General features: G+C 44.5%; 1 protein-coding gene, 1 non-coding gene and 1 pseudogene across 2 annotated transcripts; 2 read left to right on the forward strand and 1 right to left on the reverse strand.

Moving 5' to 3' along the window:
* On the reverse strand, window positions 1-107 carry LOC132004670 (U6 spliceosomal RNA). Its single transcript, XR_009400614.1, has one exon. It is a non-coding gene; the product is annotated as a U6 spliceosomal RNA (small nuclear RNA).
* A 5,788-nt stretch (window positions 108-5,895) lies between these two features.
* On the forward strand, window positions 5,896-6,741 carry LOC132003535 (DNA-(apurinic or apyrimidinic site) endonuclease-like). Its single transcript, XM_059379063.1, has one exon. It carries the CDS (start codon window positions 5,918-5,920, stop codon window positions 6,425-6,427), a length of 510 nt encoding a protein of 169 aa, XP_059235046.1. The 5' UTR covers window positions 5,896-5,917; the 3' UTR covers window positions 6,428-6,741.
* Window positions 6,742-11,600: 4,859 nt separating this feature from the next.
* LOC132003959 (large ribosomal subunit protein eL32-like) lies at window positions 11,601-11,986 on the forward strand (annotated as a pseudogene).
* Window positions 11,987-14,985: the final 2,999 nt, after the last annotated feature.

Here is a 14,985-nt window from a genome sequence, read left to right on the forward strand (position 1 = left end):
TGAAATATGGAACGCTTTGCAAATTTGCGTGTTATCCTTGTGCAGGGGCCATACTAATCTTCTCTGTATCATTCCAATTTTACTATACGTGCTGCCGAAGTGAGCACCAAACTTTCATTTTTTGTTTGCTGACTAGTATTCCATTGGTTCAACCCAAAATTTAACTTTGAAGCTCCCTTTGGTCACCTGTTTTCCCACTTCATTCATTCATTCATCATTGAAGTACAACTTACAGACAATAATATGACAGATCTCAAGTATTCAGCTCAGTGTGCTTTAATAATTACATATACTCATGTAACTTTCACTTACAGCAAGGTATAGGACCGTCTATCACTCTCTTTGTCCTTTCCAATCAATCCCTTAATCCTTCTCTTTTCTTTAGGCAACTCCTTCTTCTATCACCCTTCATTCATTTTGCTTGTTATTGGATTCCACACGCTTTTGTATCTGGCTCCTTTAAACATATTTTTGATATTCATTCACATTGTTCATGACTTAGCTGTTTACTCCTTTTTATTGAATAATACTCCATCGTATGAATATACCACAACTTATCTATTTTTTTGGAATAGACATTTAGTTTATTTCCAGTTTTTGGCTGCTATGATTATTCTTTTTTTTTTAAATATTTTATTTATTTATTTGACAGACAGAGATCACAAGTAGGCAGAGAAAGAGAGAGAGGGGGAAGCAGCCTCCCTGTTGAGCAGAGAGCCCAGTGTGGGGCTCGATCCCAGGACCCAGGGATCACGACCCGAGCCAAAGGCAGAGGCTTTAACCCACTGAGCCACTGAGGTGTCCCTCTTTTTTTTTTTTTTTTTTTGCTATGAATATTCTTATATATTTTCCTGAGCCTCATTGCATTTATATTTTAATTATGAAACAGATACAGAGCAGTTTAGAGAATATTACAGATACTCATGTTTATGTCCCGTATTTAATAAAAGTTAACATTTTGCCATAGCCCGTTCTTTTTTGAAGAAAGTTTATAGATTTAGTTGAAACCCACTCTGTATTTCTCCCCACTCTTCTTCACCCCTCTCATACTTCACCAGTATCCACTGTTCTGAGGTTGGTTTGAATTCATTCTGTGGTTTTATGTATTTAATAATATGCATGTATGGCTCGATCTGTTTTCATCTAATGTGGTGGCCATTTGGTGGGCCTTTTCCATCCAGAGGGCCAGGTCTTACTTCTGGGAAATTTTTCTTGGATTATTTATCTGAGCATTTCCTCTCTTCTGCTTTCTTGGTTCTTTCTGGAACTCCTATAATTTAGATATTGGGCCTCCTGCATTGGTCTTATTTTCTCTCCTATTTTTTTTCTCTTTGTCTTTAATTCAACTTTCTGGGAATTTTCTCAGCTTTATTTTCCAATCAATTTATTAAGTTTTCCATTGAAATTGTCATATGTTTTTAATTTCTTTTTTTAATTTTAAATTTCTAACTTTTTTTTATTCCTCAACTGTTCATTTTAATGTTTCCCCCATCTTGTTCTATGGATGTAGTAATATCTACTCTTACCCCTCTAAGAATAGTAATTACAGTCCTTTTATTATTTGTTTTGATTTTTTTGTTTGTTCTTAGTTTTCTTTTCCTGCTTAGAATCTGTTTTCTCCAGGTTGCCTTTTTCCTGTTTCTTTTCGTCTTTATTGTCTTTGTTAGAGGTCTTTCCTTAGGAGTCTGGTGATGCTAAATGCTCACTGATATTTAAACATGGGGCACTAAAAAACTGAAAGTTCTGAGTTTGAGATTATGGTGCTCATTTGGCTGGGCTGGGCCATGTCCTTGGGGGAACCTGATGTCAGAAGTACCAAGATTTTCCCCTTGGACTAGTCAGAATCCTTTAGAAGCATTTCTCAATGCTTTGCCTTCCCGGGAAGGAGGGTACAGGCTCCCTTCACTTTATCAGGATTTACTATATAAACATTCACTTAATTCTCTTGTTCTGTGAGATCACAGTAGGCAGAGAAAGGGGGAGGGGGAAGCAGCCTCCCCGTTGAGCAGAGAGCCCAGTGTGGGGCTCGATCCCAGGACCCAGGGATCACGACCCGAGCCAAAGGCAGAGGCTTTAACCCACTTGCTCTCACATTTGTCTGCTTTTTTCTTTTCCACAGACTCTTTTTTTTAATCTCTTAAAAGTTCTGGCTGCATGAAGCAAGAAAGGAAATCTAGGAACCTATTGGCTTTTTAAAGATTTCTATTCAGTCTTATTTACCACTCCATCTTCATCCTCATTGCCCGAGGTATCTGGTAGACCAAATTGGGTTACTTCCCCGTTCTCTCCACTTATAGATTGAGATTCAGCTTTCTTTGGTTTTCTGAGTCAGTTATCTCCCATTTGTTTGCTTTCTGGCTTCCAAAGTTTTAGTACTATAGCCTTCTCTCCCATTATCCTTGTGAGTTTATGCCTTTTATAAAAAGAACCTGCTGTCATCTTTGTGAGGTTTTTGGAGAAATGGCAGAATGCTCAATATGCCACGTCTTTACCGGAAAGTCATTTTTATTGTGATTTTAAGTCGCATTTCTCAAAATACTGGTGAGGTCAAGTAGCTTTGCATTTGTTTCTTGTCTATTTGTGTTTCTTTTTCTGTGATCTGCTTGTTCATATTCTTTGTGTATTTTTTCTCTTAGATTGTGGGTCCTTTTTAAAAAATAGATTTGTTAGAATGTCTATATAACCTGGTACTCGCCCTTTGTTAGTAATATTCTTTGAAGACATTTTCTCCTACTTTGGAGCTTGGCTTTTCACTTTGTTGTGTGTTTGTTTTTTTTTTTCCCTATTTCAATATAATATAGGGCGCCTGGGTGGCTCAGTTGGTGAAGCATCTGCCTTCATGTCAGGTCATGATTTCAGGGTCCTGAGATTGAGCCCACTGTTGGGCTCCCTGCTCAGTGGGGAGTCTGCTTTTCCCTCTTCCTCTGCCCCTCCCCCCACTCATTTGTGCTCATGCTGTCTTTCTCAAATAAATAAAATCTTTAAAAAATAAATAATTAATATATTAAGCACATTTAGTATATTAAATCTCCATTTTAATATAGTCAAGTGTATTCTTGGCTTTTAGGGTCTTACCTAAGAAATCCTGCCCTACTCCAAGGCCAAAGAACCCAAAGCCTTTAAGTTACTCCTTATCTATGGTGTAAGATAAGAAGGTAATTTTATTGTTATTTTTACATATTGATAATCAATTGTTCTAGCATCACTTATTGACTATCCATCATTTTTCCAGTCATCTGTGATGCCATTGCTGTAATTCTTAAATGCATGGGTCTATTTCTGAGCTCTCTATTCCATTTCATCGCAGTTACTTTTTGCTTTCTGTGTCAGAATCACACTATTTTAATTACCATAGCCTTATTAAATTTTTCACTTGTGGTAAAGCAACTGCCTCATCCTTCTTCAAAATTGTCTTTATTATTCTTGGCTCTTTTCTGTCATATTTTAGGATTTGCTTGAAAGTTTCCTATACACAGATATGGCCAGGTTGAGATTGTTATTGGAACTCAATTGAATTTATAGGGCAATTTGGGATTTAAAAAATAATATTGGGTATTCCATCCATGAACATAGTATATTGCTCTATTCATTTAGACCTTCTGACTGTCAATGAGGTTTTATAATTTCTCCATTTGAATCAACACTTCTTTTATTAGATCCATTGCTAGTACCTATATACCTTTTAGTTTTTGTACATATGGTGACAGGAACCCTTAAAGATTACACTTTCTAATCAGTTCTTGCAGGTATATAAGAATGCTTTTGATTTTTTGATATGCTGAGATTGAAATCAGCAATCATAATTCTTGTGATAGTTATGATAATCGGTGTATAAATCTCCTTGGATTTTCTATGAAGACAATCATATTGTTAACAAATAGCAACTTTATTTTTTCCTTTACAATCATTATACCTTTTATTTCTTTTCTTGCCGTGTGGCATTGCCTGGAATAGCCAGTAGAATATGGATGAAAGTGGTGAAAGTTGATAGATGTTAGTTAAAGGAACATGTCACCTTTACTATGATATGTCACTAGAGCTGCTGGCTCTGAAACTATGCTGTGCCTGGTGGGTCTGTACCAGCAAAAGGTATATGTCTTTGGTATCTGAGAATAGGCATTTTTATTCTCACTTAATAGACAAAGAAACAGAAACTCAAAGAGGTAAATAACTTGCTTAAGACCACATAGCTAATAAGTGGAAGATTCAAACCAAAATCTTCTGATTCACAGTGAAACGCTATTTCCGTGATTCCAAACTTCCTTCTGTCTCCCTATCTGTGCTAATGTGTCACCTTTCTCAGACAACACACTGCATCTTAAAAGAGATTGTTTCTGAACAAACAATGCTTTTACCCAGTTAGATGCCTCTAATAGTGGGAGTGTTGGGCAGATACTGTTTTGCCTAAACAGAAGACTTGTCCTACTTATAACTTAACAAAGAAATAAAAAAATAAAACCTCACAGACTCTTAGAGTTGAATGGCTTCTTTTCCAACCTCCTATTTAATGTAGTTATCCCTATACCCCATAGCTGAAATCACCCTCCAGCCTTTACCTACTGCTAGGGTAGGTTTGCTTCCTTGACAAACAGTCGAATAATGGTCTTGTGGATCCACACTCTCCCCACAGTCTGGTCCAGAGAGCAATCCATTTTCTCCTCTACATTATACCTCTTCAAGTATTTGTTCTCCTTAGATCTTCCCTGTGAGACTACCCATCTCTAGAATGTTTGCTATTGTCTACATGAGATTATTTCCAGACTTTTCACTATTCTGATTATTCTCGTCTCCATGCTTTCCAGTTGCTCACTGTCCCTCTTGAAACTGACACCCAGACTTTAAGGTGGGGTCTGATTGCAAACAAGTGGGGCTCTTTTGTCACATGATCTGGACACAGTCACTTCTATTGATGCACTCTAGATTTTTGTCTTCTTAGTAATTATGGCACATTGCTGATTTAAGTTTAGGGTTCCCCTTTTGGCTTTTTTCCCATTTCATCCCCTGTATCCTTTCCTGTAGCACTTCGGAGCTCTCTAGGTCAGGGCAAGGTCTGTGGGGAGGCAGCTAGGACAGAAATCTACTCTGTGACAGGGACAAAAGGGGAAGGATCTGCAATTTGGAGGTTGCCAACAGGTAACCCAGAAACACCTGATTAGTCAGGAATAGGTGAATTCATTTGGAGCTGCTGTCCTGGTACAGAATAAAAGTCAAATTTCAGAGCATCAGTACTTTGAGATTTTTGCTATAGAGTTTAAATTTCTTACAAGAAACCAGAAATCTCATGATTTTTTAAAAACCTTCTTAAGAGGGGCACCTGGGTGGTTCAGTGGGTTAAGCCTCTGTCTTCGGCTCGGGTCATGATCTCAGGGTCCTGGGATCGAGCCTAACATTGGGCTCTCTGCTTAGCAGGGAGCCTGCTTCCACCCCCTCTCTCTCTGCCTGCCTCTCTGCCTACTTGTGATCTCTCTCTCTGTCAAATAAATAAATAAAATCTTAAAAAAAAATAAAACCTTCTTAAGAGATGATAGAAGAACCCCAGGAAGGGAAGGGACAGCAGGAATCAGAGTTCTCTGCTCAGCTTTATTGACAGGCCAGAAGGTTTAAATGAATAGAGCAACATACCATGTTCATGGATGCAATACCCAACATTGGTTTAGTGGGGTTATCATCCATCTATCCTTCTATCTAACACAAATGAATTTCAGCAACATGCCTTTGAAATGGAAATTCTAGCTGCCCAAATCTCCCTTGCTCCTGTCCTGTTTACAAACCTGTACTTACAAATCAATAAGCCTCCTCCTACCCCAATATATGTTCCTTGTCTCCACCAAATAGTTGTAATTTTGCCTGGACAGTATTTACAAGGACAGCATCATGTGACTCCAGTGTTGACAATACAATAGTGAAAACTGCAAACATGAGATGGCAGGAGGTCTCAGGGATTGTGGCTGAATTTGACGCATTTGTGCTGGTAACAGCCTATGTACCTAATGCAGGCCAAGGTCTGTTACGCTTGGGGTACTGGCAGCACTGGGATGAAGGCTTTCGCAAGTTCCTGAAGGGTTTGGCTTCCCAGAAGCCCCTTGTGCCATATGGGGACCTCAATGTGGCTCATGAAGAAATCGACCTTCGCAACCCCAAGGGAAACAAAAAGAATGCTGGCTTCACTCCACAAGAGCGTCAAGGCTTTGGGGCATTACTACAGGCTGTGCCACTGGTTGACAGTTTCTGGCACCTCTACCCCAACACAGCCTATGCCTATACCTTTTGGACCTACATGATGAATGCTCAATTCAAAAATGTCAGTTGGCACCTTCATTACTTTTTGTTGTCTCACTCTCTGTTACCTGCATTGTGTGACAGCAAGATCCATTCCAAGGCCCTGAGCAGTGACCACTGTCTTATCACCCTACACTTAGCACTGTGACACCACCCCCAAATTACTTTAAACCTGGGAAATGAGCCCTAAGCTAGCTTTAAAAGTTAACCTTCCCAAACTTCTTTAAAAAAAGATATAGATATCTGCACTGTATTTCCTTCTAAAAATATAAATCCTTCAACCAGGCTCTTACTAAAGCTTTTCTTTAAACCCCCAGTTTTTCTTTTCTTTTCTTTCTTTCTTTCTTTTTTTTTTTTTTTGCCTTAAACAAAAACTATTGCTGACTTCCTTTGAACTGTCCACATGAAAACAGAGAGCCATAGTTTCAAAGAAAAAAAGGTACCTGTCATCCATTTTCTAAGTACTTGATACATCTTTACTCTTTTTGTCTTGGCAACAATCCTTTGTGGTAGACACTATTATCATTGTTTTACAGGTAAGGAAACTGAGGCATGGAGTTTAGGTGTCTGCCCAAGGTCATTCAGCTGAAAGCCGTGTGTGGGATTGGACTCTGGCAGCCCCTTTGTGGTGTCTGGGCTCTGAACCACCATAGGTGCTGCGTCTTTAGATGGGGAAGGGACCTGCTGTGGATGCCCCATGCATGGGACCTGCAGCTTCAGACCTGAGTTCCCACCCTTGGTTCCTTCACCAAATAATTTCCTGTAGTCATAATCTCCAGCGAAATTCCTTTCCAAGGGTAGGATCTTCCAGTAGGCTTCAGCCCCTTTATAGATGAAGAAATGTGAGCTCTAAGTGTTAAATCATGTCCTCAGGGTCATGCAGGCTATAAGTGACAGAATTAGGATGTGAACCCAGCTCTGGGTGACTCTAGTATCCCCTCAACTTCCCTTACACTATAGTGTGTCTACTGTGGGACCATCTCTTCAGAAAGAGCCTAGACACTCTCAGTATCCTCTTCCATAGGGGATGGAGAATGTGGGGGTGGGGGGCATTCTTCAGGAAAAAAATAATCACTGTGATCATTATAATCAAAAATCATCTTTGTCATTATTATTACCATCTTGTTAAAGGTCGACCAGTATGCTAGATGCTACAGTCTGGGAAGACTTTTCACGCCTCTTTGAGGATCCCTGACCTTTCATCATTGACCTGGCAGAAGGAAGTTAAAGGGTAAGTAAGGCTTCAGCAAGTCCTAAGATGGGTTTCTCCATTTCTTGAGCTGATTGGCTGGATTAATTTACTGTTTCTCATATACCATTCTCTGGTCTTGCATTCAGATCAAGCATAAATGTTTGCTTTCAGAATGTGAGTCAAGGGCTTGATTCCCAGAGAACCACAGGCTGGTGTCTGGGATCACTGGGCTATGCACATTCCTGAGCACACATATGTGTATGGACACACGTATACACGGCATGAACAAGCACACACACACTATACCACCACGTTCGTGGCGAGCAGTTCCTGGAACCAAGGGTTGCCTTCAAGTGAGCGGCTAGTGCATGGGGCTGCAGTCTCCATTCCGGGGGACATTTGTATGGCCAGTCCCACCAGCCTGTGGTGGGGTGGAGCCTGCTCTCTCAGACGCATTCCTGGCTGGGACAGTCCTTCCAGAGGTGTATCCAGGGTCCTTTCAGGCCTTCTCAACACATTCCCTGGTCTGGGACTTGCAGGTCAGGCATTATAATGCCCACTTCTCAGCCCCCAAGGAAGGGTCCCGGTGCTCTCTGCTGCCCCCTCTGGCCAGCCGTCCTCTTGCAACAATGGAGGGATGCCTTCTTAGGTCAAAAGGGAAAGCATTATTGCTGCTCTGTGGCCAGGCAAACAAGCCGCTGGCTTTGAAGTCCCAGGGGGGATGTGCTCAGGCTGGAATGGGGAGTCTGAAGGCGCTGCCTCCCCCAAGCCTGGCTGTGTTTGTTAACTCCACCCTCCCACCCAGGTCTGCTGCATTTGCTGTTTCAGTGGGGAAGCCGGAGGAGGGAGGCCTACTCCCCGAGGTCCTCAGAGGGCTGTTTTCAAGTGTTGCTGAGCCTGCGGGCCTACTTGGGAGCTGAATGCAGACTAGGGGCTGAGTCCAGAGGAGGCCTGCCAGGGAAGTCCCTGCCCTTCGAGGCAGTCAGCTGGGGTGTGGCCACGGGCAAACCGCAGAATGTGCTACTTTCCTTGGGCCATGTTTTTATTCAGGTGGCATCAGGTAAGAATGAACAGCAGGGGAAAGACTGGAGGGAGAAAGAGGCACCTAAAGGGAGCATTGGTCCCTTCAGTGGCCTCGGGCCCGCCATTGCCACTTACAGAGTCTCCTTCTTCCCTTCCCCCTTTGACCACCAAAGGAGAACAAGGTGGCCATTTTGCCTTTCCCCATTCTGCTGTGCCTCTGCCTCAGAAGCTACAGGTATGACCAGAGACCCTGCCCACCTGGCCCCTCCCCCAAGCAATAAAATGCACTGAGTGAGGACCTCTGGGGGGTGGGGAGAAACTTCTGGAGAGTAGAAACCTGGGTAAGACAGTGCTCCCCCGGGCTGGCTCTCTGGGCTTGCCTCAGGATTTCACTGCGTTCCAAAGCAGGTTTATGGCCTTTCAGGCCTGGGCCACAGGAAACAAGACAAGGGATCAAGCATTATTATTAACCGGTTCAATATCCCATATGAATATTGGCCATGAACAGCTTCCCCTGCCCCTGCCTCTCTCCTCATTCTTCCTGCTCTACCTCCCTTCTGAACTCCTCTATTTGCTACATCCAGATGTGCACACTTCTGCCAGATTCTCCCCTCCCCATAATGCCCCTCTCCAGTCTGTCGCTGCCTTCTTGCCCCTCCCCCCAATATCACGATTGAGAAAGAGCTTTTTGATAAGACCTGGAAATCTGGAGTTATAAATCCTTCTAGCACAGCCGCCCTATCTCCATGCTGATGCTTGTGGTGCCACAGAAAGGAGGCTCACCTGCTTGTGACCCATCCCCTTCCTCCCCGGCATTCTCCAATTGTCCTCTGCAAACATGGGCCAATGAGCCAATGGGAGGTACCTGTCTCAACAGGTGTGAGCCTGGTCTCACTTTTCTACAGGGTGATGGGGAGGTCACCCTCTAGCCCACCCGCTCTGGGCATACCTGTGATTGTGGAAGGGCGGCCGAAGCCATTCTCCTTTTGGTTCCCCCTTGATTACAGCGGTGCCAGGCCAAGCCCACCTCAATGGCTTTAGAAGTTTCCAGGTTAGCTGCTGGGTGCTCTGGCTACAGCGCAGGAAGTGCTTGTACTGTCTGGGAGGGTAGCTTTCCCTGCTAAGCCACAAGCCCCTTGAGGGAAGAGAGTGTTTCTTATTTGTCATTGAATCTCTATGCCCAGCAGACTGCGCAGAACACAATTACTTGGTAAAAGACTCAGAACTATCTGGTAAATTGCTGTCATACTCATCACCAGGAAATATTTACTGGGGGAGTCTCATGTGCAAAGGCCCTGCTAAGCAGGAGGCAGCACAAGGATTAATTAGACATCATTCCCACTTTCAGGGGCGTGCCCCGGAGTCAGGGAGACCTAGAAGAGTTCACTTGCCAGGAGGTCACAGGAGGGAGCTGGAGCTGGGAGCCCAAGGGAATCTGCTTTGGTAACCAAAGTTTGACAAAAAGTAAACTTAAGCAGATAACCCCAGACCCAGACCCGGTTCACTGGGGATCTCTGCATATTCGGAGTAGAGATATTAACTCACTGGCTATCTGCCTGTCTAGCTTTTTCCTGTGTCATGTCAGTGTCCTCGTCTCAAAAAGGTGAATAAAAGTAAAAAAAAAGTAGTGTCTCTATTTGTAATGAATTCCTTAATCTGGTAGCCTGGGCACAGAGGAAGTAAAACTTGCCCCCACCACATGTTAGGTGGGCCTTGCGGTTTGGTTTGGGCTCCCCATGGATCTGCAGCCAGAGCTGCCACTGCCCTCAGGAGGAAGGAAGGAGGAGGTGCAGGTGTCAGTCTGGAGTTCAGCTCATCCTAACCCACCTTAATGGGGTCGCTCATCCGTGCTGGCCTCGGGAAAGAGAGGCAACGATAATGGGAGTGTAACTCCTCTTCTAGAACAGGCGATGTATGTCTCTGAGAACCTGGGAGAAGAAGGACAGCAAGCTGATCTCTCGGAATCCGAGGGTCAGCCCAGATGATGGGAGAGGCTGTTGCTGTAGCAATGCCATTGTCTCATCATGGTCACCCTCTCTGCTTGGAGGGGGGTCTAGTATCATGCATGGATGGTGGGGGTATCATCAATGGGTGACATTTTCTGCACAGCTCTTTTGGGGGGGGTGCTTCTGAAACTGTTTCTACTGAAGCCCTGTTAATGGCAGAAAAGAGCAAATTTGCGCTTCACAAGCAGTGTGGGGTTTCAGATAACTGCAAACAGGAGATTTCTTTGAAGCCCCATATTTTATCTCAAAATTGTGTGCAAATTTTGCACCATGATCATGCATTTGCTTTTATATAAAAAATGCAGTTACAATTACTTATTTCTGAATAAAATTGATGCTTGGAGAAGATGAGCTGTTTTTCCTAAGGCCTTTTGTACTCCCTATGGCTCACTTCCCTGTGTCCCAGTTTGTGAAGCATGCCTTTTTTTTCAGACCCATAAACACACACACCAGATTCAGGGGTACCATCCTGAAGTGGGTCCCTGACATACTTGCATGGCCATGCCCTTGATACCAAAACACTCCTCTGAGTTTGTCCTATGCTGCCCTGGCCACATACTCTTCTGGACTGACCCATAGGATCATCCCTTCCCTTCTGGACTTATCCTGGTTCTTCTTGCAGGATCTGGAGGTCAGGTGCCCTGTAACACTCTTCCCCAAATATCTAGGGACAGTGGCTCTAAACCTTTTTGCAGTGTTCTTCACCAGGAATGGGCAGGGCAGGCAACATCTGCGTGGGATCCTGAGGGGCTTGAAAACAATTCCTAAAGTGGATACTTCAGTACCTAATTACCTAACGGGCTAAGAATTGCCCTTGTGCCCTTGGTGGGCTTTAGCTCTGTACCCCACCTTGCTTTCCCTGACACATCTGTTCCGTCTGTAAAAGGGAACCAGGAATCAAGGCTGCTGTTCATCTGACAAGGTAGAAGCTAGGTGATCCGAAGTCCGCTGTACGTTGTTATGGATTCCGGATATCAGTAGTTTTCAGATTTAAAAAAAATACAGCCCATTGATTTATTCATACCTGCATTTACACACGTGAAATAGTGGAGCTAGAACAGTGACCAAGAGGGACATGGTCCGGGCCTCTTTAGGGTGACATGGCTACCCTCAGACCTCTGGAGAAGCCCAAGCTTGTTAGAAAGAGGACCAAGCCGTTTGTCTGGCACCAGTCAGACCAATATGTCAAAATTAAGTTCAACTGGTGGAAATCCAGAGGCACTGACAATAGGGTGCACAGAAGATTCAAGGACCAGATCTTGATGCCCAACGATGGTAATGGGAGCAACAGGAAAACAAAGCACATACTGCCCAGTGGCTCCTGAAGTTCCTACTCCACAATATCATGCAGAACAAATTTTACTGTGCAGAGATTGCTCACAACGTCTCCTCCAAGAACCACAAAGCCACTATGGAAAGAGAAGCCCAGCTGGCCATCAGAGTCACTAATCCCAATGCCAGGCTATGCAGCCAAGAAAATGAATAGACAGCTTATCTTATGTACATGTCATATTTATGTTAATAAAACCATAAAGCTACAAAAAAGAGGAACTTACAAATGGCAGACAGAATTAAACAAATAATCTCCAAGGAAGCGAAAGAACCTCAGAGAGGGCCGGCCCAGGGTCTTCTGCAGCCTGCTAGCTGCTCCTGCCCCGGAATGTTCTGTCTGGAAGGATAAGTACACGAATAGCGGGTTCTGGACTACGTCAGAGGTAACGGCGGATTTACCATCCTCACCTTCTCCTATGAAGGTAAGAAAACATAATACAAGATTCTCCTCCAAGTCTGCCTGCCTGCCCAGCTGTGCCAGAAAAATGCACCAAAACCTGGGTGTGCAAACACACTTGAGAGCAAGGAAATTCAGAGTCTCACTGGATCTTCACTTTGAAGCTGCAACACTTAGTAGCACCAGAAGTCCCCCATTTCACAGATATACAAACTGAGGCCTCAGAGAAGGGAAGCAGTTCCTTGGTGCTCCCCTAACCAGACTGAGATGGGGTCACCAAGGGGGTGGGTAGGAGTAGAGCCGAGGAGGGTGTGACCCTTGATTCTGATGAGCAGTGCTGGGTTGGAGGCTTCCAGCAACTTGCCAGACAGACCCCCACGGTTCTGGAGACACTGGTCACTGCTCCTTATCTTCCCTCCCCATGACAGGTGCAGATCTGATGGCTCCTGTGCAGAAAAGCTCTGGGCTCCAAACCTCAGCTCCGAGCTCGTGGGACAATGGACACATGGGCTTTGGAATGTATGCAAACAAGCCATAGCCCTGTCTCCCTCCTCCCCAAAGACTGACCAATGACCCCTCTGCCAGCACCTGGATTGTTCCTAAGACACCCAGTGTGGCTTTGGCGACTGCCTGACAAAAGAGTGTCACACTTTTCTACCCTTCAGTTCTGCAGTATCTTCATCTGAACCTGTGCTACCACTTACAGGGGAATTCAACCAAATTTGGACTCAAGTTTGGGTGTCTAGCTAATCATGTTTAGGGTCACCTACCAATGACATTAGGGCCTCTAGGAGAGTCCCTACAAAGTCTGTGAGGTCTGCTAATTACACCGTGAGTGAGGAATGTGTTTATTCCTCCATGGGGCAAAGATCCCCCAACTCGAAGTGACGCTGCCACATTGTGTAACCAGGAACATGGGCTGTTGCTGATGTAAACACATGGCCAGGGCCAGACCTGCCAGGAGCCCAGTCTCCTTTTCCCAGAGGTGTTTCTTATGAATGGTTGTGCCCAGTGAAGCAATTTCCTGCCTTGTAAACTTCTGCCCAGCAAACCACATCTCCTATCTACCGCTGCCCGGCTCTGGGTCATAAAGCAATTCCCCAGAGACCAATCTGAGCCTGATCAAGAGTCCTTGAGTAACGAGAAAATTACCCTCCACCTGCAGACGTAATGACAATTTGCAAGCTAGTGGCTTTGCAGTTTCTGAACGTAAACATCACATGTCTTACCCCATGCCTTCCCTCTGCTCATCTGAGATGTGGGGTCTGCATATTTGATTTTCAGACTCTGGTCCACTCCTTGGAGGCACTGGCTGGCTAGTGACCCATTACCTTGACCCGAGGACCTTGCAGCCTGGAGAACATATTTCACAGTGTCAGATCATCATTTACAGAACCAGGGCAAGAGAAGTTCAGGCAGGTGTCCCAGGCATGCAGAAGACAGAAGGTCTGGGCTCAGACAACACTGGGAACTCATTGATTTGGACACTCATTTTGCATGTTGTCGTCCCTCGATGTGGAAAGTCTCCCCCACGCCCCCTCCATCTGGTGAACTGGCACTCATTCTTTATGACGTAGTTCAAGTGTCTTTCAAAGAACCTTCTCTGATTTCTATCTAAATAGAATTGCTTCCATTGTCCTACCACTCTGCCTTCTCACACCTACACACTGCAGTTTAATCACACTAATTTGTCTGTCTCCCCTGCCATGTTGAGAACACCCTCAGGGCACATTGGAACCCCTGGTACCCACCACACTAAACTGGCTCAAAGTCAGTGTGCAAGAGGTTTGTTGAATGAATGAGTGAATGGGAATCTATGACATGTCTCTCCACCATACTTAGATGCTTTGGGTAATGAAAACGTGCAAAGAATATAGTTAGAGGAATGAAGACCTAGGCTGGGCTTGTGAAGAAAGGCATAGCCTAGGAGTTCCATGCTTGAGAAGGTTGAAGTCTGGTCATCTTCCCGTGGCCGACAGGAATATTTGCAGATGGGGTATAGAGATTGGGCCCATGGAAATGGGTTTGTTGTTGGTTTTCCTTCTTGAGTGCCACAGTCAGGAGTCAGAAGGGGTTCCAAGCTGGCCTAACTAGCCCTAGTTAACTACTACATTAGCCATGAGACATTACCTAGGACCTCCATTTTTATCTATTTCCTCCCTTATCCCCATTTATAGAAGTAATAACTGTGAGGAATGTCTGGGTGGCTCAGTTGGTTGGGTGTCTGACTCTTAGTTTTGGCTCAGGTCGTGATCTCAGGGTCCTCAGGGAGGAGCCAATGATGATACACAGACATACACTATGCCCGGTGTGGATGGGTACTAGGACAAAACAAGTATCTAAGAAAGGGGGTGGGGAAGGAGGAGGATTCATTGGTCAAGGGATCCCTGTGAGATACTGTATTTGTCTCCTGTGTCTGTCTGAAATTCCAGAAATATGTTCTCTCACGGTTCTGGAGGCCAGAAGTCCAAAAGCAGTATCACTGGGCCAAAACCAAGATGTCAGCAGGTTGTACACCCTCTGGAGCTTGTAGGGAAGGCTCTTTTGCCTGCCTCTTCCAGCTTCTGGTGGAAGCGTCCCCAGCCCTCGCCCCCGAGGTCCTGTTTCCTTCTCTACAGCATCCGATCTCCCCCTTCCCCTTCTCATGAGGATTCATGTGACCACATTTAGGGCCCACTGGATTATCTAAGTCTCCCTAAATTACATCAGCACAGACTTTTTTTTTCCTTTTAAGGTAACATTTATAGCTTCCAGGA

The sequence above is a fragment of the Mustela nigripes genome, chromosome 16, assembly GCF_022355385.1.
Source record: "Mustela nigripes isolate SB6536 chromosome 16, MUSNIG.SB6536, whole genome shotgun sequence".
In the NCBI taxonomy this organism is placed as follows: domain Eukaryota; kingdom Metazoa; phylum Chordata; class Mammalia; order Carnivora; family Mustelidae; genus Mustela; species Mustela nigripes.